Below are 25,993 nucleotides of genomic sequence, written 5' to 3'. Positions count from 1 at the left end.
TTTCTCCTAAAAGGTTTTATAAATCTCTTCAAAGATGACCAGTTTTCATTGAAATTATGTTTGTAAAAATTATAATTTTGAATTGGTAGTTGCTGGCAAGTAGGGCTACTATTGATTTTTATCTTTTGTGATTTCAGAAACTTATTTGTAGATCTTTTTTTTATGTATACAATCTTTGAAAAATGAAACATTTCTTGTTTTAATCATACTTAGAAGTATTTAAAATTTTTCAAATGTGTTTAGAACAACAAACGTGTAGTTAAGAAAGCTTTAAAGTCTGAACATACTCTGCCATATTAACATGTTATTGATATCCGCTAATTTTACAATGTGTGTCTTGATTTGATACCCTTAGTGTCCCCCCCACACCCTTTTGTTACTGACTTCAAATTTAATTGCATTGTGGTCAGAGACTGTAGTATGTATGATACTGATTCTATAGTATTTGCTGAGATTTGCTTTGTGGCTCAGTACATGGTCACAGTACTAAGAATGGGAGATTCTGACATCTGCAATTATCAGTGTGTTCAGTGTGGTTTCAACTAGTACGGCACCAAGTTTTTATGTTAGTTTATTTACTTGTGGTTCTTGCATCATATAGTTTGTAAAGTTTCAGACCTGTTTGTGGCAGAGGCTGGGATTTTGATTTCCTATGGGATCGTGAATTTTTATTCTGATACAGAGCCCTGGGAAGAGACAGATTTCCTGCTGCTTCCTTGTGCAGATGGGAGGAATGTTCCTGCTTCTGTATTTAGAGAGGGCAGGTCTTCAACTTAACGCAAGGTGTCTGTCTCAGCCCCTTACCATGTGAGGGTACAGGGGCATTCTGTCCTTACACGGCCAGGTACTTTCTGCCCTTGCTTGCAGTTGAATGTTTCTGGTACCCTGGGATTTCCCTCATTTTTATGGGGGTGGGGGGAAGGGGAGGAGTTATTAATGTTATTTCTGCCCATCACGTTGCCAGAGTTCTAGGATATTCTTTAATCTAAACCCAATATCTCCTTTTATACTCCAGAATTGAGTTTTAATTACATATTTATTTTGTCCTTAAAGACAAACATACACACACAAAACCAAATACCTGCAATTAGATATGTGGCTAGTCCTAGGTTTGCTAACTAAAGCAATTTTACTGGACTTGGATTTTTTCCCCCAGCTATATATTTACAGGAAACCCTGGTGGCGTAGTGGTTAAGAGCTACAGCTGCTAATCAAAGGGTTGGAGTTTGAATCCGCCAGGCGCTCCTTGCAAACTCTGGGGCAGTTCTACTCTGTCCTATAGGGTCCCTATGAGTTGGAATCGACTCGACGGCACTGAGTTTTTTATGTATTTACATAGTAATTTTCATATGTTAGTGAGTAGCCTTAAAGAGAAGTCCCAGAATTCTCTTGGTAGTAAAACATTAAATACTGAACGTTGGGTATCCTTGTTTCATGATGTCTTGATGAGTTCTGGCCATAGAAGAGATCCAGATTCATTTAACTTGGGCCTTATTCTGGAACGTGATTTCTAAAGGAGTTATTGGCTCTAAGACTCCATGATGGGTCATCCTGAAGTAGAACATTTACTGCCTTTAAGCATAAAGCCAGAAAGTTTGTAACCTTTTAAGACTGAAGGAAGTAGGGAAGCAGAGGCGGTCAGAACCTCGTAGTCACCTGGAGAAATCTGTAGAATATTCATGTTACTTAACTGTACAACTTACTAGAGTGAGGAATGCCAATGCAAGAAACTGGGGGAGGAGGAATGAGAACTGCTAAACCAACTGTAAATTTATATTCCCAGTAAAGGAATTTATTATATTTATACAGTACATATGCTGAAGAACAATTCACTCGTAATTTAGTACTAACTTTTTGAAAGTTACAGCAATAATATCACACAGCTTTTAGTTACAACATAAGAGTGTTATCTGTTGGATTCTAAAGTATTCCAGAGATGTTTTGAAATACACCTGTTTGGGGTTAACATATATCTATTTTCTGGTTAAACATAATGTGGGTGATTACACATTTCTCACCAAAATAAACTCCTATAGTGATATGTAAATATGACCAGTCTCCTTTTTCTCTTAAACTAAATGTCATTCTTTTGGCTTCACTCATTTGCCTTTTAGCAACCTCCCCATGTTAGCCTTGCCACATGGTCAGTCTTCTGTTTGGTAGGTTTTATAAATCCTAAAAGTTCTAGTTCAGAAACAGCTCTAATAAACCGAGCACTGAAGACAGTAGTTAAGGAAACTTGCCAGGTTATAATTTTGACAACAGGAGGCTAAAATTAAAATCTCAATGCTAAGATATTAGTTGGTAAACTGAAGTAGACAGTTCAAGTATATACTCCTAAAATAAGCTCTAACCCTTACTGGAAAACATTAAATGTCATCAGAATCTACTGGCAGTAAGACATGAATGAAAATGTGGTCAGTACTTACCTGAATCTAACTTTTTCACACAATATAAAATAATCCCCTCTCCCCCGACTTCTAAAAGTACATTAATACCCTTAAAGAATTAGAGAATTTAATACTGATGGTTTCATTTTGGATGAATTTTTTAAAACCTATACTTTGAAATATGATCTTGATACAAATTTTGAACCTAATATTTAGGTTTGGCGTTATTTTAGATTAAACTCAGAATATCTAGAAACTTGAATTATTCTGGACAGGTATGGTTAATATCAACAAGTAATAAGGTTGTCTGGAGCATATCTTTACAAATCTTTAATGTAGATCCAGAGAGTCTATAAACTTTATCCTATGTATATTTGGATATTGTACAACTGGTTTTAAAAGGATACTGGATAATTTCATTCATTTCTTCTGAGACTGTAGAACCTGCATTCGTTTCAGCAGCTGTCACAACTGTTGCAAACGCCTTTTGAAGGGACAAAACAGAAAAAATAAATATCTGTACAGCAGCCCAACATCTTTTACTGCGCTTCCTTTGATGATTCTACAGTTAAGGCCAGGTCAGGCACTGCTTTGGCTGGTGGCAGGCACTTTTTTCCATTACACCAAATTTCAGATACTCAAAATTAAGTGATAACCACGTTAAACCAATTACACATTAAGAGATAATGTCATTGTTTCTGAATAATCTTATGTTTCAAAGAACCAAAACATCTACAAAAAAAAAAAAAAAAAACCCCAAGAAACAAAGCTTGATAAAGTCAAAAGTCAAACGGAGCTCTGCATCCTCCATAAACCTCCCTTGCCCCAGGAAAATGCCTTTTTTTTTTTTTTTTTTGAAGCAGCTAATAATGTGTATTCTTAAATGGTGACGAGACATCTGTCAAATAGGGCCTTCAACAGAGTTTAATCTTTGTTATACTCTGAGGAGGGAAAGAATTTTTTAAAGACTAACAACAGTTGTCCAGTGTCTTGCCAAATATTTCTTGTACGTCTTGATTGCTAATAATCTGTTGTGAAGGCATTCCAATATACGTTTTTTTCTTCTTCCAAAAGAGGAAAATGCTAGTTGATACTGTACTTCTTTATTTTATGGAATAACACATAACAAACCCAAATTGTTTAGCTTTTGCTTAACGTTAACTATTGGGTTAGATCATATACTTATTTTGACCTGGCATGAACTCAGAACTGGCTTGGTGGAAGGGTCAGAGGGCAGGAATGGGAGTTGATCAGTTAGCACTATTTCTTGAGGAACTTTTGAAGTATGAGGTGATTTATAATTTCCAAGCAAAATACAGGACTTTAAAAAAAATAAAAGGTGAGTTCCAAAGTACCAAAAGCATAAAAACATTCCAAGAAAGCTGTCAGGGAGTTAAGACAAATACACAGCTTGGTATTTTCCCTTTGACCTACCTCTGACCAGTCCACAAGGTTGATTAGCCTGCTACACTCTAGGTGCAGTTTATATGCTATGCAGATATCTGGTGCGATATTTGGAATGCAGCCTTCTTCACTCTTCAGAGCTTCGTTCTAAAAATAACAGTAAACTAAAGATGACTACTTTTTAGAAACAAAAACAAAATCGACACGAATGAACACCCTAACCTAAATTTAATTATTAAATGGAATCTTTTGGTTTCTATATGTCCTGTTTAATGAGTTGCATTTACTCTTCACCAGTTAGCTAATTCTTGTTTAGGATTAGGTCTTGATCCTAATCCCTCTAGCTCCTAGTCACTAGAATATTTCCAGGATCAGAAGACGTATTTTTTATTTTAACCATGAATTGTTAATTTCTGAGACCCAAATGCATTTCTGATTATCCTAAAAAATTTATGGAATTCTTGGTGAATTTTCAATAAAAAGACATTTCCAACATTTGTAATTACTAGTCATCCCTGCTAGTGCTGCACTGGTATTTACTAATACAATATAGTAATTCTAGCAATTACTATATTGTATTAGTAAATACCAGTGCAGCACTAGCAGGGATGACTATCTCAAAGAAAAGACTGTCAACACTGTAAATCCTAAACCCTACTTAAACCATTAGTGTTTTTTTACCCTATTTAAAATCCATGATTCTTACTGAGAAAAGCTCACCCCCACTTTATATTCTAATATATCCTCCCACAGACTGCCAAAATCAAATGTACCAGTAGAAAAACATCTCATGAACTACCACTAGGCCAAGAAGAGTTCTTAGTTTTTTTTGTTGTTATTATTCAAGCTCCTCACCACCACCACCATTGAAAGCCACTGCTTTCTATCTCAGTAGTCTTGCAATACTTTGCATGTATCTTTGCCATTTTGCAAAAGGAAATCAGTCGTACATTGGCATGCTTCTCATAGATTTTATGTAGTCACTTTGTAAGTATCTTCTGTGGCAAAATTTCAAGATGCTTAATTGAGTTGATAATGCTTCCCAAATTATTTCATGTTTACCTATAATATACCTTACCCAAAACAAAACAAATCTGTTACCATCAAGCCAACTCTGACTCGTAGCAACCCTACAGGACAGGGGAGAACTGCCCCACAGGGTTTCCATTGGTTAGCTGCCTGAGCTCTTAACCCCCTTACAAAAATGCTTAATGTGATCACTTAAGCTGGTTATGAGAAAGCTAGTGTTTAAAACTCTGAACTGTCTTGAGCAGGAATTATCTGTTTAAAGAACTTCTGGGAATTGGTAAGTGTATACGGACTTTACGCAAGTAGCAAGTGGCTCTGCTGCAGTGCATTCCCCTGGAGTTTTAGCCTGATGGATAGCTGGCCATCTTCTACACTTAGCTCTGCAGATACTTTCAGAACAGATCTTTCTTTGTTTTAAAATACAAGATGAAATCCCAAAGTATTTTTTCTGCCAGAAAAACACATCTGTATCATTAAGTAAGCTGCTTAGGCCATACTGTTTGACCCATTATCTGCTGTTATGTCTAGGAAACATTTCCTCTCTATTTTCCTAAGAGTAGTAACATTATATTCCACAGGCTTAGCGTCTATGATCTGGTTTTATCACACGAAGGGCACACATGGTCAAAAGTAGGCAGCATCAAGTAGAAGTCCCTCCTAAAGTCTAAAGGATTTTAAAAATACATGAAAGAGGTATAACCCTGAGCTGCCAGATTTCTGCTCATTAAATTAGAGCTGTAAACTTACAGCATTTTGTGACAATGAAGCCTGCAGCCTGAAGTAAACTGTCAGAGAAATTAATCTCTTTCTTACCTTGAGGTAATAGTAAGGATTGTTGAGAGCAGTGTGGAGGGCGATTCTCGGAGCAGCATTTAAGTGCTCTCGGAGGGTGTGGGCAGCACTGAAGTATACCACCTCATGCAGAGGCTGTGTCTCAGGAGGCAGAAGGTATTCTCTGGAACAGCCAAAGTCAGATGGCAGCTGTTAGATATGCATAGGTTTATTTTCAACATACCATTTTTGTCAACCCTCTGCGGAGGATGAAGCAATTTATCTAAAAAGCAAAATCAGTAAAACCAAAAACACACACAAATGAAACAAAACCCAAATATTAAATCCAGTGCAGGTTAGCTCACAATTGCACTTATATAATTTTTTATTGTGGTAAAATGTATATAACAAGATCACTGCCATTTCAACCATTTTAATGTGTACAATTCAGTGACGTTAATTACATTCACAGTGTTGTGCAACTATCACCAATATCCATTTCCAATTTTTTTTTTCATCACCCTTAACAGAAACTCAGAGCCTCTTAAAGTGGTAACTCCCTGCCATACAATATTATAACAACTCCTCCAGACTCTAAAGTACAAGACAACCTTTAGGAACAAATGTGCATTATATTTCTGCCCCATATCTTTAAGGTAGAATTAAAGTATTAATGAATACTGTCTCAGGAATTAATGAATTTAAAGTAAATACTTAGAAAACTGGAAACACTAGTGGCATAGTGGTTAAGTGCTACAGCTGCTACCCAAAAGGTTGGCAGTTCAAATCCACCAGGCGCTCCTGTCCAATCGGGTAGCTGTAAGTCGGAATTGACTGGACGGCAACGGGTTTTGGTTTATTTAGAAAATTGCATTATCTACATTCTCTATCATAGCAAACATTTAAACTCATGGCAGTGGCATCAGGCCTTGACCTAAGAGTTTAGGACATTAATTTTTGGATCACAAAACATGTTTTAATTGATATCTCTCATGGAAATAATACCTCAAAAGCTTTTTATATGTTACAATTATTTTTTACTTTAGAAGGCAGCAAATGTTAAATGTTGGTTTTAGAGTATTGAAAAATAAGTGAATTGTTCAATAAAATTTCAGTCATTAAAAAAAAAAAAACAATTTGGCATTCTTATTTTCTACCTATGAACTAGATGAAAAACCAGTTAATGAAATCTGAACAATAAGGCATTAATAAGTTCACTGTGAGTACATAATGAACCCACCAGCTGGTGTGTGCCACAACAGTGACATCTCTCTCAGAACTGGAGGGGGCAAAATGGAAAGGAGATGCTTTAGTGCACACAACCTCAATGTAGCTAACACATCCCTTCATAAAGAAAGTGCTGGGGTTTTTAGTCCAGTCTCAGGCTTTAAGTATTTTGGCCACATGACAAATTTGTGTCAGCTCCTTTTCCCACCAATGTGGCAGAACAAGGCAGCTACCTTGGCCCAGCCACTGGAGGAATTATAGCCTTCTTCCAGGTGTTCTGGCTTTCCTCACTCCTTTTGGAGAGGATGGAAACCCTGGTGGCGTAGTGATTAAGTGCTACGGCTGCTAACCAAAAGGTCGGCAGTTTGTATCCACCAGGCACTCCTTGGAAACTCTATAAGGCAGTTCTACTCTATCCTGTTGGGGTTGCTATGAGTTTGAATCAACTGGATGGCAACAAGCATTTTTTTTCTTTTTTTGGTTGGGAGAGGCTACCACTGCCTAGAAAATCTCCCTACCCTTGGTCTGCCCTGCTGTGCTCCATAGCTTGGAGGAAGAGAGAAGTGAAGAGGGTATTTACTACGTATACTCCTCACCATCTCCCTCCTCCCCATCTCAAGAGCTCCTGGTCCTGTGCTCATTCCAGTTCTAGACTCACTCTTCCTCCAGAGTGAATGAGAATAAAACCCACTTGCCAAGAGTGTATGATTTTGACTTGGCCCTCACTAAGCACCTGCATGCTGTGTAAGTACTGCTAACATCTTAATTACTCAGGATTGGGTTAACTTAGCTGTGGCCTCAGGAATGATTTCTGTGATGCTGAATGGCCTCCCTAGGTGGCTGTCTACCAACATGCAGTTATTCCCCAATTGTCAGTCATGCCTATCACAAAGACCTTGTTGAAGTTCCTGTTTTGTGTAAGGACTGGAAACTGAACAAGTTTATCAGATCATCGAAGAGTTTCAGAAACTCAAAAAAATTATTGTCTCACATATGTGCTATTCTCCCTTTTAAACATCTTTATACTTAATGTTTAGAAATTCAGGCAATTCTCTAGACAGCCTTTTTAGTTACCTACATAGAATCTCCTCCATCAGAGGCAAAATAAAATGTTTGCCTTTATTTTGTTTTCACTGGGCTATATTAGTTAAACAACAGTGACAAAATACATTAGAATTTTTGTCCAACCGCAGACTTGGAGCTTGGCATACAAATGAACTTCTACTTATTTGCTGTGAGAAGAAATAAGCAATGAGTCTGGCACTTGAGCACAACATGATGCTCATTTTGGATTCAAAGTTTATAAGCAAAAGATAAGCATTTCACCTCCCCAAAAGGAGTGGTTCTGAGGGAAGTGGAAGGAGCATTTAGGCTACAGGGCTACAAAGCTGAAGCTTGTATTATGGAGAAAACAGTAACTTAGAAAGTTTCAGCTCTCAGCATTTTAGCCAAGAGGTTCTGGTATACTGTGAAACCTCCTGGAGTTTGTCTGCTGCTTATGTTTATCTTTAAAGTGGACATCTTTTTTCAGTGAACTCCAAGCCCTGTTCAAATATCTGTGATGTGGCCCTTGTGGGCAGTGTGAAGAAATGGAGAGAGCCTTTTGACAGAGCTGTGTGACCTTTCCCAGGTCACAGCCTCTCTCTGGGCTTTGGCTGCCACCTGACTCTTCAGGCCCCTTTTAGCGCTAACATGCCGCAACACTAGTCTCTCCTCTCCTGAGATACATGTTCTTGGTGAAGATAGTAAATCCCAGTATGGAACAGTGTGATTCCACAACACAACACATTTAACCCAGTAAACAGAAATGAAGTGGAAACAGATTCTCTACTTACCTGGCTATCTGACAAAACACAAGGCTTCCTAAGGAAGGTATCTGGAATGGCTGAGTAAAAATAGGATTATATTTGAGAGGACTAGATACTGAGGAACTCTAAAGGAGCTGAAACTGAATGGAGTAAGGGAACCATCAAAATATATAAAGAGATGGAGAATGGCACTAGTAGAAAGGGCCTAGTCCTGGACCATTAGGCTGATTGCCTCAGGCAAGCCAACTGTCTATGCAAGACTGGTGCCACAGCCTGAGGACCGTCCGTGTACATGGTACTCCTCCTGAGAACGTGAAGAGCTTTTCTGTAGAATCTCCCAAAGGCTCTATATAAAGAAAATAGTGATTGGTCTTATACTGCAAGTTCTCAAAGGAAATCTTTAAGCATGGAGCTGGAACAGAAAAAAATCAGGTGCATGTGGCTAAGTACAAATCCATACCCAGAAATTTCAAGGGCTAACAAACTGCAGTGTTTGAATACAGGCCTAGGGAAAACATCAGGAAGGAACATGAGCAGATAAACAATTCAAACATGCCAAGTGACTCAGAAGAAGTGGGGTCATGGTTTATATTGGCAGCAGCTGACTTCTATTCAGTTACCTGCTGGCCCCATCCAGTCAAGGCAAGAGCTTGGTATGTCCCATATTGTTGGCAAGGGTAAGTGAAGGACAATTGCAACCGTTCTTTCAATAGACTGACACTCATTTTTTTTGTTTTTCTATTGATGCTCTGATAAAAACCGTGACAGTGCTCGGAGCTCCACTCCACCCAAGACATATATATATAATAGCTGTCTGCACAGCCTGCCTACAATCCCCCTTAAGTTCTGCTGGCAGTTTACAAGTTGCATAACTCAACAATTTTTGTATTTCAAGATTTACAAAAAGAATCTAAAATATATCAGTTCAAATAGAATCATTTCAATACTGATCAGCATTATTTCAATAGCTGCTGAGAAAGGTAAAAGTCAGACAGAACAAAGATCCTGAGGGCAATGGTTAGTTTGGTTTCAGAACCCACAATTTATGAACTGTAGGAACACAGAAAGGACCTGACATTTGGCCTATAAATGATACTAAGTTACATTCCAAAATTATTTTTAGTGACTACAATGATCACAGTTTGGTACCAGCGAAGAGCCAGGTGCTTGGGACTAGAAATGACAATAGGGCAAGGTTAACTCCATGAGTTCTAATGGGCTGCGTCCTAACCAGTAGGTCAGTTCAATATTACAGTGCATTACTTTTGTATAACACACTTCTCTGTCTTTAACCTTCCCTTTGTCACGCTTAGTTGATCATTGTGGACTGCTTTTAATTTCTCCCTGATGACTAGGAACAATGATTCTGCCCTGGCTTTGTCCTGGAAGACAGAACTTTGCACTTTCAAGAAGGACATGTAATTTATCAGAAAGCCACCTTTTGTTTTCAATAACTGAACTGCTATTTTGTCAGTACTTTGTCCTGTTTAGTGGCTAGCCTGCTGGTGGGTTTCAGCTGCCATTAAAAACAGAATAAACAATGATATATAACAGTTTCTTTCTACTTTTTAACTATTAAATCTTTTTCTTTGCATGCCTCTCATGGCTTCTTTTTTTTCCCCCCATTGTAGCATATCCCAGTTGCCTGAAAGGTAGCTTAGGTGGGTGAATTTATACAGCTACATAGAGCTGACTTTTTGGGGAAATCCCTGCATCAGAATGATTTGGTTTTCCCACAAAGGAAATCATTTTAAAATACAGGCAGAATTGGCTGATTTCTAAATTTATCATGAGTAGATTTATTTTAGTGCTGTTAATGAGTGGCACTGCTATTTTTTAAAATCAGAAGCCCTGTACCAAAAAACCAAACCCACTGCTGTCAAGTCAATTCTGACTCACAGTGACCCAACAGCCAAAGCAGAACTGCCCCACAGGGTTCCCAAGGCGGTATGGTCAGTCTGCTGTGTGTTTTCTGGGATTGGCCCAGAGCCAGTATTTACTCCAAGCAAAGACAGAGAAAGGATAAAGCGTAACATACCTAATTATAAGAAAGAGGAAAAATACTGTCTTCCCTTGTCCCTACCATCCTCCTCCCCAGGACTAATGAACTACATCAAATTTAAACCTGTGATCTTGAGCTGTCAGGGAAGGGATTAAACTAGGTCACCTGATTGGACGTTTTAATAAGGATGGGCAAGGAATCAAAATTACAATTCTGAACTATATCAGACAACTATAAAGCCTGATCTAAGAGGAAATGTTCTTGATTGGCTATGGATGGGCTATTGCACCAGTGTCACTTGGAAAAATAACATGATTTTTAGCTCTTACAAGCAATGGACTCACCTGACCAGACTGTCAATGAAGTTTACAACTTTTTCTCTGAGTACTTCAAATCTGGTTTGCTTCTTACTTGTTCTTCTCAGTTCCTTCATTTCCAACAAGGACTGTGGATGAAAGAACATACCTTTTCTTGTGAGTCTGAAGACAGAAAGCTCCTCTCCTATGGAGGGGAGCCCTTCTACTTGGGTACAGGCAGCTTGATGCCCTTTCCATAGACAGATGTGCACAGAAAGAACTAGACCAAAATGGGTTCCAATTATTTTTTTATTTTTAAGGTCTAGAAAGGGCCTCTCTCCCTAGATATTTTTCTTCAAACACATAAAAAGTGAATTTTCAAGGAAGATGGAAAAGGGCAGTACACTTCAGTACTGAGTTATATGGCTGAGTACTCACTACTTACACCCCATTACTTCAAGAAAAAGACTGACAAGAAGAAGGAAAAAAAAAAAAATTCTTGCCTTTTTTGCCATACTAACAGAATAGATTCCATGTGTTTTATTTCACTTAGATTAAAATTTTACTCTACATTTATCATAACTTGATATCATGGTACAAGGAAAGTTCTTAATTTGACAACCAACATCCTGAAGTTAGATCTGAAAAAGAATATATTAGACAAACTGTGGCTTACTTCCAACTCTATAATGGATATGCATAAAAGAAAAGTCAAGAATTTGAGTATTTAAAACTAATGAATTAGGTTCTTCTGAATCAGTTTGATCAAAAAGAAAACATACATTAGATAAATAATGAGAGCCCCTTTCTGATTTTTTTTTTCAGAATTTTTTTTTCAAAATAAGCCCAGACCATTACATGAGTAAAACTCCAATAAATAAGTCTTCTCCAGCAACAAGAAAAACTGTACAGTTACTCAAAGCTGATTCTGCCAGTGGGACTGGGGATAATGGGGGGGAGGGGGCAAAATCATGGTGGAAGGGCCGGGGCTGGGAAGGGGGACAGTAGAGGGGCCAGGTCCTGCCCATCAGAGTGGGGCCGCCTGCGTTTCCCCTTGCTGCTAATTAAGTCTCTTTAGTTCATTCTCACTGAGCTTGCAGGAACAGTTTCCACCTGTGTTGGCTAGTAAATTCCAGATAGCATACATGTAGAGTGAGGATGGCAGTGAGATAAACAGGATGTTCAATTTATAAGTGAGTTACAAAGCCTGCTTTGTTCTTGCGTGTGCTTTTAAAAATTAAAACAAAAACATCCAGGCACAGCTAATCTAGAACACAAACTGGAGAGGGGGAGTCAAGAATGTAGTTGGAAGAAAAAGTGACTTAACCTTCTGAAGATGATAGAGGTCTGTCTTCTGAAGCCCCTTTGGCTGTGACCCAGAAGCATCTTCTTCCTCTTTGGCTTCTGCTTTTAATAGAAAACCAATATACAGCAATTAGGGTAAATCCATTCATGTCAAGAAAATAAACATTTCTACTAATCCAAGAAAAAAAAAATTTCATCTATTTTTATTTTTTGTAATGTGGCAAGGGATCAAGGTTCTATCAAATTATTTCTTCTAGAAGTTGAAAGTCAATAAATATTACTTTATGCTGTAGTGAGGTCTTCAAAAAATCAGCCACCGAATTTTAAGTGTTACCACAATGAAAACAAAACAAAACCTTAAGTCCCAAATTCTTGTGCCGTTATAAATAGCTTTAAAGAACAAACAAAAATTACAGTCCTTTGATTATGCCAAGATTATAAACTACACAGACCTACACTCTGGCAAACTCAGCCTAGATCTTCCAATTCACTGACTATTTTTGACACAACAGTATTTGAGTATGAAGAGGGTGTTGTGTAAATTTTGACATAATCCACTAAAACATAAACTATACCATGGGTCTTTGGCAAAGGGAAAACCACATCTGGTGAAATAGGTAGCTGTACTTCTTCCACACAGCATGAGGTTCTCATACCCTCGTAGTCAGAATCAACCCGATGGCAATGGGTTTGGTATAGTTTTTAGTGTTGTTGTTGTTGTTGTTAGGTACCATCAATTCTGACTCATAGTGACTCCATGCACAGCAGGATGAAACACTGCCCGGTCCTGCACCATCTTCACAATTACTGCTATGCTTGGGCCCACTGTTGCAGCTGCTGTGTTGATCCATCTCTTTGAGGGTCTTCCTCTTTTTCGCTGACCCTCTACTTTACCAAGCATGATGTCCTTATCCAGATAACATGTCCAAAGTATGTGAGATGCAGTCTCACCACTCTTGCTTCTAAGGAGAACTCTGGTTGTACTTCTTCCAAGACAGATTTTGTTTGTTCTTTTGGCAGCCCATGGTATTTTATTCTTCGCCAATACCACAATTCAAAGGTGTCCATTCTTCTTCGGTCTTCCCTTTTCATTGTCCAGCTTTCACATGCATGAGGCAACTGAAAACATCATGGCTTGGGTCAGGCGCACCTCAGTCCTCAAGGTGACATCTTTGTTTTTTAACACTTTAAATAAAGAGATCTCTTGCAGATTTTCCCAATGCAATGCGTTTTTTTATATCTTGAGTGCTGCTTCCATAGGTGTTGATTGTGGATCCAAGTAAAATGAAATCCTTGACAAGTTCAATCTTTTCTCCGTTTATCATGATGTGGCTTACTGGTCCAGTTGTGAGGATTTTTGTTTTCTTTATATTGAGATGTAATCCATACTGAAGGCTGTGGTCTTTCATCTTCATCAGTGAGTGCCTCAAGTCCTCTTCACTTTCAGCAAGCAAGGTTGTATCATCTACATAATGCAGGTTGTTAATCAGTCTTCCTCCAATCTTGATGCTCCGCTCTTCATAGTCCAGCTTCTCGGATTATTTGCTCAGGATACGATTGAATAGGTATGGTGAAAGGATACAGCCCTGACACATACCTTTCCTGACTTTAAACCATGCAGTATCCCCTTGTTCTGTCTGAAAAACTGCCTCTTGATTCATGTACAAATTCCTCATGAGCACAATTAAGTGTTCTGGAATTTCCATTCTGGTTTTCAGTGTAGGGCACGTTTTAGGAACTTCACACTTAACTGGTTTGTTTGGCCTAAACGTAAACCAGGAGGATGCAGCTGGAAAATATGCATTGTTCTCAAAGAATTAATTTCTTTTTAGCCATGGATAATGCCTGGTTCAGAAAGATATAATTTAAGGTTAAAATATCTAATAAATTCTTGTTCCCTCTTCAATAAACATGTAGCAGAGCCTTAAAAATAAATTAATCTGGTATGACACTGTCTTATTTAACCCTCCTCCAACTATAATTTTAAACGCAGACTGTAAGGTGTAATAAGTGTTAGGGAACCATAGACGGCATATAACCAGGTATTTCTATTTGTTCACTTTATTATTAACAACCACCATCCGAAAGTTTGTCGTACTGTGGGGGCTTGTGTGTTGCTGTGATGCTGGACACTTTGCCACCGGTATGCCACATATTAGTAGGGCCACCCATGATAGACAGGTTTCAGTGGTGCCTCCAGACTATAAGGTGGACTAGGAAGAAAGCCCTAGAAATCTACTTCTGAAAATTAGCCACTGAAAACCTTATAGATCACGACAAAATACTGTCTGGCTCACTTTCTTCGGACACATCATCAGGAGGGATCAATCACTGGAGGAAGGTATCATCTTTGGTGAAGTAGAGGGCCAGTGAGGTTGAGAGAGACTTGCTGAGATGGACTGGCACAACAGCTGCAACAGTGGACTCAAACATGCCAGCGATTGTGAGGAAAATGCAGGACTGGGTAATGTTTTATTCTGTTGTACATAAGGTCATCATGAATCAGAGTTGACTCAATGGTAGCTAGCTATCATTTTTGAATTATCATTTTTGAAAAGAAAGAAACAGGCATTTCTTTAAGATAATGGTTTTGCTTCAACTTGTGAAATTCTTTATTCTTTAGGCTGTTAAGCATCTTCATCTCTTGACTTTCCCATTTATAAAAGCTGTATTCCTTTATTTAGTGCTAGCCCATCACCAAGTTTGTTCACTAGCTTATGTTACATGAGCTATAATTAAAATTATAGTATCTATGGTTTCTTTTTACAAAAATCCCATGAGTTCCACTTTGTAAAAGACTGAAATTTACCTAATTTATCTTACATTCTTCTAAGTCTTTTACTCTATTTATGCTCTTAATGGAGGCCTCTCACTGGCCCAGTGATCATAATTAGGGAGCACTGAAATTGTGAATCAGTGAGGAAAAAGAAAAAAAGAAGAACCCACAATAAGCTGGTGGTTAAGAGAGGTGAGTTCTAGTCCAGGTGCTACCACTGGCTAGCTGTGAGATCTTGAACAAGTTACTTTCTCTTCCTGGGCTTTAGTTTATGTTTGTAGCTAGAATCTGTGATCTCTATGATACCAACTTCTAGCCTTTAAAAATTTTTATCATTTGGAAAGAGGTTCAACTCATGCTGCAATGGGCAAAAGAGCAATGCCTACACATAACTTGGAAGGAACCCCTTTAGTCCCTCTAGAATACTCCTTATTCTGCCTGCTCATGCCACTTCAGTAAGATAAGCTTTGTCTTTCATCATCCATTGACTGAGCTCATCAGTTGCCTAGCATTGCAGCCATGGAAAGACATGGAGGGATTTTGCAAGAACACTTTCCTATATCCAAAGGATTTTCAAGACAAGGAACATTTGCCAAAGAAAAGACTAAATGAACATTACAAATGAGACATTTTTTCACCATGTCATGTCCAATTTATGTGCTCATACACCAAGCTGGCTCTTTGCTCAAACTCCATTAAAATTTTCCTTAAATAGGGGAAAAGGAAAAGGTACACACTATTTCTTTTTTTTGTTCTACCAAAAGAATACCATACTTTGGTACTAAAAACAGAGCAAGAGAAGAGCCCGTGAAAAGTTCTTGACCATTTTCAATCCATGGCACACCAATAGAACAAAGAAAACCTCCAGCATTAGGGAACATGGCTACCTACACATGCGGGCATCCCGGGCATTTAGCAGATACAAATGATTATGTGGAGGTCATAGCAAATAAAGAAAACTGTAGCCCTCCAACACTGAACAGTGCCAGGCTGCCTCAGATTATTTAGGACTAAAAGATTCATGCTTTCGTAAAATCCAATTAGAGTAAGCCTCATGCATATTTTGGTAGTCAGCATACCAGTGATCCTCACTGCTGTGAAAGCAGTTCACAGCTATTAATTTTTCTGGCTTACAAATGATTTATGCAGTGTTTTTGAAATCTACAAAGAACTTGATGAAATGCTTAAGGAAGAAAAAACATCTAAAAGGAGTCCTTAATTATGCCCTGCTATTCTCTCTAATCTTTTTTGTTGTTGCTGTTAAGTCCTCCAAACTTTCCATCTGGAGAAATAATTTTTTTTTCCCCCTGCCCATTTGATGCTCTTCATTGTTTAAAACAAATTTGGAAGAGAAACATTTGGCCTATTTGAGATTGTCAAGATGTGATATTCTGAGGCTTGGTGTAGTACTGACACTGTTCATGAACTAAATAATTTCTCTCTTCAACTCTTGGCATACAGAAAAGTGGGGTTTTCCATGTTGTTTTAGTTAAATGACTGTCATAGCCAGTAGAAATGGCAGGATATTACACTCTCACCATCAAGACTCTGAAATTGGGCCAGGAACTCCTCTATTCTCTTTGCTGTGCTGCCAAGCTGCTTTCCAGAAGAGGACTTAAAAACACTGAAACATTTCTGAAGTATGATCATCAGCTCATCCTTTGCCAACATCCTAGAGCAAAATCAGTGACAGGAGATATAACTGGAAAATTAACGTACTTAAAAGCCATTTTCTACATAGTCAATGTTTGTGCTCAATGTATGTGACATTCAGAAGTATTCATAAGAGTTCTCATGATAAAGCTCAGCATAGGAAATTTACAAAGATTTGGGTTCATGGCCTGGTTCTGACACTTGCTATGTTTGTAATATAGAACAAGTTACTAAACATCTCTGATCTTAGGTTTCTTGTCTATAAAGCGGAAATAACTTATATATTCAACAGGTTAGGTGGAGACTTAGAAATTAAATGAGAAGATGCATTTGAAGAACCTAGCACAGTGCTTATCACACAGTAGGCATTTGTTAGTTCTCCCTTCCTTCTGATTTAAATGTAAACAGGAGACAAGAAATTTCTACCAAGGATAAGACACTTCTGCTAAATTCAAGCTTATCTGAAAGGAGACCAAAATTTTAAGTATCACAATCATTTCTCCAATTATTACCATTTTAGCTATCCTTTACATTTCTCTGGGCTTTACAAATATCAGTCAGTAAACAAGGTAAGCAATTCTCCTTGTTTTACAGCACAGGCAGAGGGGCTGAGTAACTCATTCAAGGCTGCACAGCAAATTGTTAGAAATGGCAGAGAACACAGATAGTCTGGAACTAGAACCCTATTCTCAGATCCATTACTTACAAGATCTCTCTACTAAGATCATCTTAACAGAATCAAGTGCAATCAGGTCAGGGTTAGTAATTATTAAGGGGCATGATACAGATATACAAATTATTTTCACAAATGGTTGTAAATAATTACACCTGCAATGATAAAAAGTATTAATATTAACCACAAAGAAACAATCAGACAAGTCCAGAATGTGGGGCATTCTTCAAGACAACAATCTGAGGTTTGACATTATTCATAATAAAAAGATTTGTAAAAAATTGTAATGTTGCTATATTGGAAAAAACAGATATAAAGCAAGTAGACTATCACTGCTGAGAAATTAAGCTGGTTAACAGTTTTCAACAAATATTGAAACTCAAACAAAAAAAAGTTACACGTACAATAAATATAGAAACTGGTACAGGTGGACAAAAAGTAAACTTTTCCCTGGTTTTAAGAAAAAGTATGAAGTTTTCCCTTCTTCCTGAAATAATTACCCAAAGCGTAATCTTTACCTGTGAATGAAAGACAGCTAACATGTCACAGAAAAATAAGCCAAGACATTTAATTCTTGATTACATTTGTGATTATTTAAAATTTCTGGCTATCTATTGCCCAGATGGAATTAAACTGTACATAGAAGACAGTTAACTCAAAGTCAGATATACTTGAACAATCTGTTACACCTGACCTTTAGCCCTCTTCAAGTAGACAAGCTCAGCATTTCCAGTGTCCAAAGAATCACCAGCTTGCCTGGGAGGAGTGAAGAGGCTGAGGCAATACCAGTGGGAGGTCTAATACACATCAGCAGCACACAGTATTAACTTCCCAGGCTGCAGGCAGCCAGCCACAACTCGAAGCCATCTTGAGCTCAAAATAATTGACCTAACCCATTTTTCATTTATGTGAATATTGAGGAAGGTCAAGCCTAGCCTAGTATCCATTTTCGAGTGTCAGAAAAAACTGCATCATGTCATACAATTTAAGTCAAACTTCATTAGTCTTAACTTAAAAAATTTTGTGTTAAAATTTGCTATTTTAACCATTTTGAAGTGTACATTTCAGTGGTATTAATTACACACACAATGTTGTGCACACATCACCACTATCTGTTTACATCAGTCATAACTTTTCTGTGGCATGTGTCTAAAGGAGGTAGATCTCTCACCTCCATGTAACTTCCAGGCATTCGGATAATTATTGCTTCTTTTGTGCATAGCTAAAGATTAAAGATTATGTTCTTATTGTTCCAGAGTGGGAAATGATCTCACACTTCCCCACGTACTCTGGTTTAATGTCAAACAACAAAATTTGAGGAAAGGCTGATTAGAGCTAATAATTTAATCAATAAAAGTCATTAATTAAAATTTCTTTTAGTTAAATTTTTTGTGTATTTTTCATACACATATAGTAAAAATCAATGAATTATCATCACTATTATTCAAGATCATTCTAGAGTCTAATCACAGAAAAACAAGAGGTTTAAACATTAGAAAGGAAGTCAAAATTTATTATTACTGTATATGATGTGGCTGTAAAGTTAAAAAATCCAAGAGAACTGTAAAAGTATTGTTGTTAGGTGCTGTCGAATTCATTTTTGACTCAGCAACTGCATGTGACAGAATAGAATTGCCCCCATAAGGTTTTCTAACCTAGAATCTTTATAGGAGCTGATTGCCAGGTCTTTCTCCCTCGGAGCCGGTAGGTGGATTCCAACTGCCTTTCAGTTAGCACTTGAGTGCTTAACCACTATACCACCATGACAGTGTAAAAGGATATGTGAATATAAGACACATACATATGTATATGTACACACACACCTACACATATAGGTAATAAATAGTTTACATTAAACTATGTAATGGAAAAAAGAACATGTTCCAAATGGCAACAAAAAATTATAGAATACACATTAATACACTTTGTAACAAATACGTAAACCAAAAACCAAACCGATTGCCATATAGTGACACTGTAAGACAAGGATTCCAGGCAGCAGCTGGTGGATTTGAACTGCTGACCCTTGGGTTAGCAGCTGAGCTCTTAACCACTGCCTCACCAGGGCTTAACGAATGTGTAAGGCCTATTTAAAAACTGAAAGTTCTGAACAGATTAACACATTGAAGATATAAGACTTAACACTGTGAAGATATAAACTGCTTACAAATTAATCTAGAATTTTAACTCTTTTTAAAACAAAATTCCAAGCAGTATTTTTAAAAACCCAACAAAATGGTTCTAAAATTTATCGAGAATAATTGCTCCTGAAAAAAGGGAACAATGTGTATTCTCTAAGTGTGTGCAGCAGGGTGTATCAAAAGATATAAGCTACAGTAATTAAAATTACACAATACTTGTATAGGAATATATATAGGTCAAGAGAAGTGAGTAAGAGTCCAGAAAGACATCAAGGTATACGTGGGAGTCTAGGAGATGACAGAGGTAGCATTTCAAATGAGTGGGGAAAGATGGTAAATATTAGAATTAACCAGAAAAAAACAGATCACTACCTCACATTATACACAAAAATATATTTCAGATAGAATAAAAATTTAAGTGTGTATGTTGTGATAGCAAGGGACAGAACTAACCCATCAGTCGTAAAATACCAGAACAAAAATATTGAAGACTGTTAATATCCAGCACCAGCAAGAGTACGGGAAAACACTGAAACATTACTGGTGCAAGTGTACACAGGTACAATAGTATTTACCTTTTAGAGTCAGAAGGTTTACAACTATATATTTATTTAGTGGAAATAATTATACAAACGTGCAAACACACATTCACCTTGGATACTCGCTATAGCACTGTTTGTACTAGTAAAGAATTAGAAACAACCTAAGTATATATTAAATCTAAATATATATCAAATAAGGGATTGATTAAATAAAATGTTACACTTTCAAAACATGGGATATTATGCAAAAATAAAAAACAATGAATCAGGGCAATATGTAATACTAATCATGATAGCTAACATTTATATCTGCACATATATGGGTCTGATGTCATTTGCTTATCACAACAACCTTATGATATGGGTACTATTATTATTCTCATTTTAAAGATGAGAAAACAGAGGCACAGAGTACTTATGTAACTCATGCAGAGTCCCAAAGCTGATAACTGGCATAGCTGAGATTTGAACCCAAACAGTCTGGCTTGATATCCATGCTCTTATACGTGTTATACTGCATCTCAAGATACAGCATCCATGGTAGAATAGTAGGTGTAAAACAAAACAACCACCATGATAAAAAGCAAAACAAACCAACAAAAAAACCCAAAAACAAAAAATACAACTTGTGAACACTGTACATAGTATGATTTAATACCTGCTTGTGCTGGAAAAAAATACAGAAGTACAAATTACTAATGTGGATGACTGGCTTTCAAAGTTACATAACACAAGGGGTAATAACAGAAGAGGGCTGTTTTTTTTCATGTCAATTGCTATTAGAGTGACTCTAACAAGCACTTGGAGCGCTGGTGGTGCGATGGTTATGAGCTCGGCTGCTAACCAAAAGGTTGGTATTTTGAATCCATCAGCCACTCCTTGGAAACCCTATGGGGCAGTCTACTCTGTCCTATAGGGTTGCTATGAGTCGGAATCAACTCATCAGCAATGTGTTTTGGATTAACAAGCACTACGGATAATCCAAACCTAACTGAACAAGATTATTTGAAAACAACTAAAAAGTGAAAAATTTAGTCCATTCAAAAAAAGGTGGTTATATATAGTATCTCAAATAGAAAATTAAGGATTGACAGGCCAGCATTTTCAAACTGTGGGTTTCAGTCACGAAACCATTCCTTCATTCAAGAAACATTTACTGAATGCCTACTACATACCAGGCATTGTTTTGGGCACCTGGAGTACACATTAGTGAATCAAATCCCTGTCTTCATGGAACTTACATCTTAGTGGTGTGGGAGGAGGCACACATACTAAGCACTATCTATATCGCATGTATATGTACATACATATATATGTACACATACATAATGTTAAAATTGATAAATGTTATGGAAAGAAATTGAGCAGGGTAAAGGGGAAAGAAATAGGGTGGACAGGTAGGTTTCAATTTTAAAATGGTTAGGCCTGATTAAGAAAGAAATATTTGATCAAATATGTAAAGGAGGTAAGAGAGTTAACCATACAAACATCTGGGAGAAGAGCTTTTCCTGGCACAATGGAGCAATGGGTGCAAAGGTCCTAGGGTGGGCGTGTGTAGGGTATATTCAACAAACAACAAAGAGGCCAAGGTGGCTGAAGCGGAGAGAGCGAGCCGTTGATGAAGTCAGAGAGGCAGTGGGGGTTACTGTACAGACTGTGGCTTTTATTCTGACTGAAATGGGGAGTTCAGCGAGAGTTTTCAGCAAAACAGTGACATTATATGACATATTTTAAAAGGATTATTCTGACTACTGTTTTGAGAAAAAGCTGTGGGGGGGAGGTAGCGTAAGTGAAAGTAGGGAAACCAGTTAGAAGGCTTTTTCAGTAATTCAGGCAAGAGATGATGATAACTTGGACCACTTCTTTGACAGTGAAGCAAAGCGGCAAGAAGAAGTCTGATTCTTGATATATTTTGAAGGCAGAATTCAGGTTTTTGGCTTGAACAACTGGAAGGATAGTGAAACCACAAGATTATAGGTTTTGGGGAAAAGATGACAAGTTCAGTTTTCAATATGTTAACTTCAATAGTCCATCTGACATCCAAGAAAACAAAAAAAACATTGCCATGGAGTCGACCCTGACTCATAGTGGCCCTATAGGACAGAGGAAGAGCTACCCTATAGAGTTTCCAAGGAGCACCTGGTGGATCTGAACTGCTGACCTTTTGGCTAGCAGCCATAGCACTTAACCACTACTCCATCAGTTTCCGACATCCAAGTAAAGGTGCTAAATAGGCAGGTGGATTTAACAGTCTGGTGCTCAGGAAAGAGGTGTAGGCTTAAAACTAAGCTTGGGGCATTGTATGATAGGAGGCAAAGGTGTTGAGAAACTACCAAAGAAGACTGAGATGCAGCAAACACTGAGGTAGGAGGTAAAGCAAGGGAGTTTGGGTCCCGGAAGCCATTAAGGAGAAAGGGGTGATGTACTGTGTTAAATGCTGGTGATAGGTCAACTCAATAAAGACTTAGAATTGACCATTAGATTAGGAACATGGAGGTCACTGATGACCTTGATGGGAGTGTAAAAGTCTAAGTAGAGCCAGTTTAAGAGAGAAATTAGAGACAATGCTAGTTGATGGGTTCCAACTAGCATTTTGTCTTAAATAAAACTGAAAAGAAAATATCAAAATTAAAAAGTTTGAAAGCTACCATACGAGATTACTTTTCAGAGAAAGAAAAAACATATTTAAGATGGGTCACCTTAATACCTCAAAAGAGCTATTTATCTTTAATCAATTTGATTTATAAGTAATTATATCATTATCAGGTAAATGGTTCAAAAAAGGTCTGTAATACTTAATGTGTTAAAAAGCTCTATAGATTGTCATTTTAAAAATATTTCCTTAACTAAGTCTAAAAGAGAATTAAATAGCAATCAATAAAAGCAACCATCCTCCAGGGCACTGACGTGTTCTGCTTCATCATGCAGAAAGCCAATAATTTCTGGTTAAATACTGATTATATAAACTTCTGATTATGTGAACGGGCTATAAGGAGAAACTGGTCAATCCATCTCTAACGTGAAGATGTTCTGACTAACGAGTTTTCAAGCTCTAAACAGATATTACTCTTATAAGGCAGGTTAAAAAATATTCAAATCCCAAACCTGCAAATGTATTACACATCAATAAAGGCTTGAAGTTAAGAAACCAGATAAAAATGTCTGTAAAACAACCTACTCACAGATCACCTTCTTCAAAGATAATATACCAATAAACCATATGTGATTTCAATAAGTGAAACAAAAGCTGAAAATATATTAAAATAATTTGTTTCCTTTCTAGCTGAATACGTATAATTCAAATGGCTAAAATTATCTAGAAATTTAGAGGAAAATATTGACGACAGTTAAAGAACCAGAAAGAATTAGTGCTTTCTATTCGTTATTGGGAATAAAAGTGATAAGCCTTTTTTCTATTAAGGGTTAATAATTGGAAGGAAAAAGTTAAAAATTATATTAGTGGAAGTACATTTAATTGAGGGTACTTCCAGTTTTTATATTCCATAACACTAAATTTTTTTTACAGAGAAATATATCTTTTAATAAAAAATAAAGCTAGATATCTTTTATTAAAACATTTTATTCATAAAAAATATTAAAAACCTATTCTATTTCATGCTATCTTAGATGCTAAGTTATACTTTCTAATATATATATATATAAGCATAAAATAAGGGAAGTACCTCTTTATACTGCCAAGCTTGTCAGACAGTCTCTACTTCTGATTTAAACACAAGATTATAGACCTAACCAGACTTAACAAAGATCAGCAAGAATTTTTAGGCAATGATACGTACAAAAGTCATATATGACTCAAGAGTCAGGATTCATCCTCTCTGTTGGACTATTAAGACTCACGTTTAAATCGTTTCCCTAATTTCCTGGGGTCTTTATGGGAATGCTCAAAGGAAGACACAAGTACACTTTCTTTTAGCTTCCACTCTATTTTAAGCAACAAAGGAGGAAAAAATGAAAACCTGTATGATTTGGAGATTTTAGAGATTATCAGTACTCCTTCACCTCATCTAACCTCTCCCATATTGAACCTTTCAGTACCTCCTGCATACCATACTGCTGCCCACCCACCCCCATGCCACTCCTCCTGATAAGCCTTTGATATTCCGTGTTAGATGCCACTCTTGAGAAGCTGCCCCAACCTTACAAATGGGAGGTTTACTAGGTTAACTGTGCAGTGTATTAGTTCCTTGGCACCATGGACCTCACCCTGCACGGCACTTATTACTCTGTACTGTGCTTCCTAGTCTACTTGTACACCTGAATGTCCCACTTGACCGAAATTCTATATAGTAAGGAATAAAAAACCTGTTGCCATGGAGTCGATTCTGACTCATAGCGACCCTGTAGGACAGAGAACTGCCCCATAGAGTTTCCAAAGAGTGCCTGGTGGATTTGAACTGCCAACTTTTTGGTTAGCAGTTGTAGCACTTAACCACTATGCCACCAGGGTTTCCAGGTGAGGAATAGGGTCATCTTTTTCACCAGATCAGCGTTCCACAAACCAGGCATTAAATACATATTTTCTAAATGGATAAAGAACAAGGCAATGAATGACAAAAATGATAAAAGAATTTCATCACTCCAGGCCTTAGTGAAGAGTAGTGACGTCTAAAGCGAATGGTTCTCAAGCTGGTCCATGTGGGAGAGCACCTGGAACACCATCCTCATCTGAGGAGCATTTTATGTCTAAAGGAACATTGTATGTCAAAGGGAATAAATCCTATGGTTAGAAAAAAGTTTAATAGGTTAAAATATACACATATTTTATACAGCCCCAAGTTAACGAGAAGAAAAAAATGCAGTCAAACAAAATCTGATAAGCTATTTCTGAGTTTTCAAAAGTAGTATTTCCTTAACTATCTATTCATTTTACTAGCAGAAAGGTGGGAGCAGGCATCAAACATTTAATATAAAAAGAAAAACTTAAAATTGAAGTACAAATTCAGATCTTCTTTCTGTTTATTGGGACAAAAACTCATTTTTCACTATTACTGAAATACCTTACTCCAGTTTTGGAACCAATTTGAGACCAAATGCCTAAAGCCATCTACCTTCCCCATGGATATTTTTCTTCTCCTCTGAAGGATTCATTTTTTCCTAAAATTTCTTTTACTACTTTTTCATTCTCCTTTATTTTCTAGAACAATGTTTCTCAAAGTGTGGTCTTCAGTCATCTGTTCAGGATGTGCCAGAATGCTTGTTAAATGCAGATTCCTGCTGACTACCCCACCTGGGGCTCTAACTGACTGCTTCAGAATCTTTGGGGGACGAGAGGACAGAAATCCTTATGTTTAATAAAACTCAGCTAATTCTTATGCAATTGATGGTTTGTTCTGCAGTCGGCCCCTGGCCTTATTCTGACTGATGATACTGGGCTAGTCCAGTCTCTTTCCACAGATGTAGTCAATTTAATTTCTGTGTTTTCCATCTGGTAAAAGCTACGTTTATAGTCACCATTTATGTTGTTGAAAAAAAGGTTATTTGTCATGAAGAAGTCATTGGTCTGGCAAAATTCTATCATGCGATCTCCAACACCGTTTCTATTACAAAGACCGTGTCTTCCAACTACAGATCCTTTTTGTTTCCAACTTTTGCATTCCAATGACCAGTGATTATCAGTGCATCTTGATTTTGGCTGATCAATTTCAGACTCCAGAGGCTGGTAAAAATCTTCAATCTCCTCTTCTTTGGCATTAGTGGTTAATGTATAAATTTGAATAAGAGTCGTATTCCTTGTGGACATATGGATATTATCCTATGATTGACAGTGTTGTACTTCAGGATTTTGGAATGTTCTTTTTGACAATAAATGGAACATAATTTCTCTTCAATTTCTCATTCCTGGCATAGTAGAACATATGATTGTCTAACTCAGAATGGCTAATACCAGTCCACTTCACCTCGCTAATGCCTAGGATATTGATCTTCATGTATTCCATTTCAGAACAAGGCCAGGGC

The 25,993-nt window shown here is 37.3% G+C and overlaps 1 protein-coding gene across 6 annotated transcripts in view; it reads right to left on the bottom strand.

Annotated features, from left to right (window-relative positions):
* Positions 1-315: 315 nt before the first annotated feature.
* The window catches only part of ORC3 (origin recognition complex subunit 3), an 86,043-nt gene continuing 60,365 nt past the window's right edge, over positions 316-25,993 (bottom strand). Inside the window, exons 14-20 of one of the 6 annotated variants that reach the window (XM_049896917.1) lie at positions 16,547-16,680; positions 12,255-12,334; positions 10,976-11,076; positions 5,637-5,778; positions 3,825-3,941; positions 2,798-2,874; positions 316-2,216 (exon numbers count right to left, since the gene is read on the bottom strand). In XM_049896917.1, coding sequence (XP_049752874.1) covers positions 2,111-2,216; positions 2,798-2,874; positions 3,825-3,941; positions 5,637-5,778; positions 10,976-11,076; positions 12,255-12,334; positions 16,547-16,680 — 757 coding nt within the window. In that variant the 3' untranslated portion in view covers positions 316-2,110. The remainder of the gene's footprint in view (positions 2,217-2,797; positions 2,875-3,824; positions 3,942-5,636; positions 5,779-10,975; positions 11,077-12,254; positions 12,335-16,546; positions 16,681-25,993) is intronic. The other 5 variants (XM_049896945.1, XM_049896897.1, XM_049896907.1 and 2 more) reach the window with 5 other exon arrangements.

The sequence above is a fragment of the Elephas maximus genome, chromosome 1, assembly GCF_024166365.1.
Source record: "Elephas maximus indicus isolate mEleMax1 chromosome 1, mEleMax1 primary haplotype, whole genome shotgun sequence".
Classification (NCBI taxonomy): domain Eukaryota; kingdom Metazoa; phylum Chordata; class Mammalia; order Proboscidea; family Elephantidae; genus Elephas; species Elephas maximus.
Note: the sequence above shows the minus strand (reverse complement) of the source record. Positions and strands in the feature narration are given on the sequence as shown.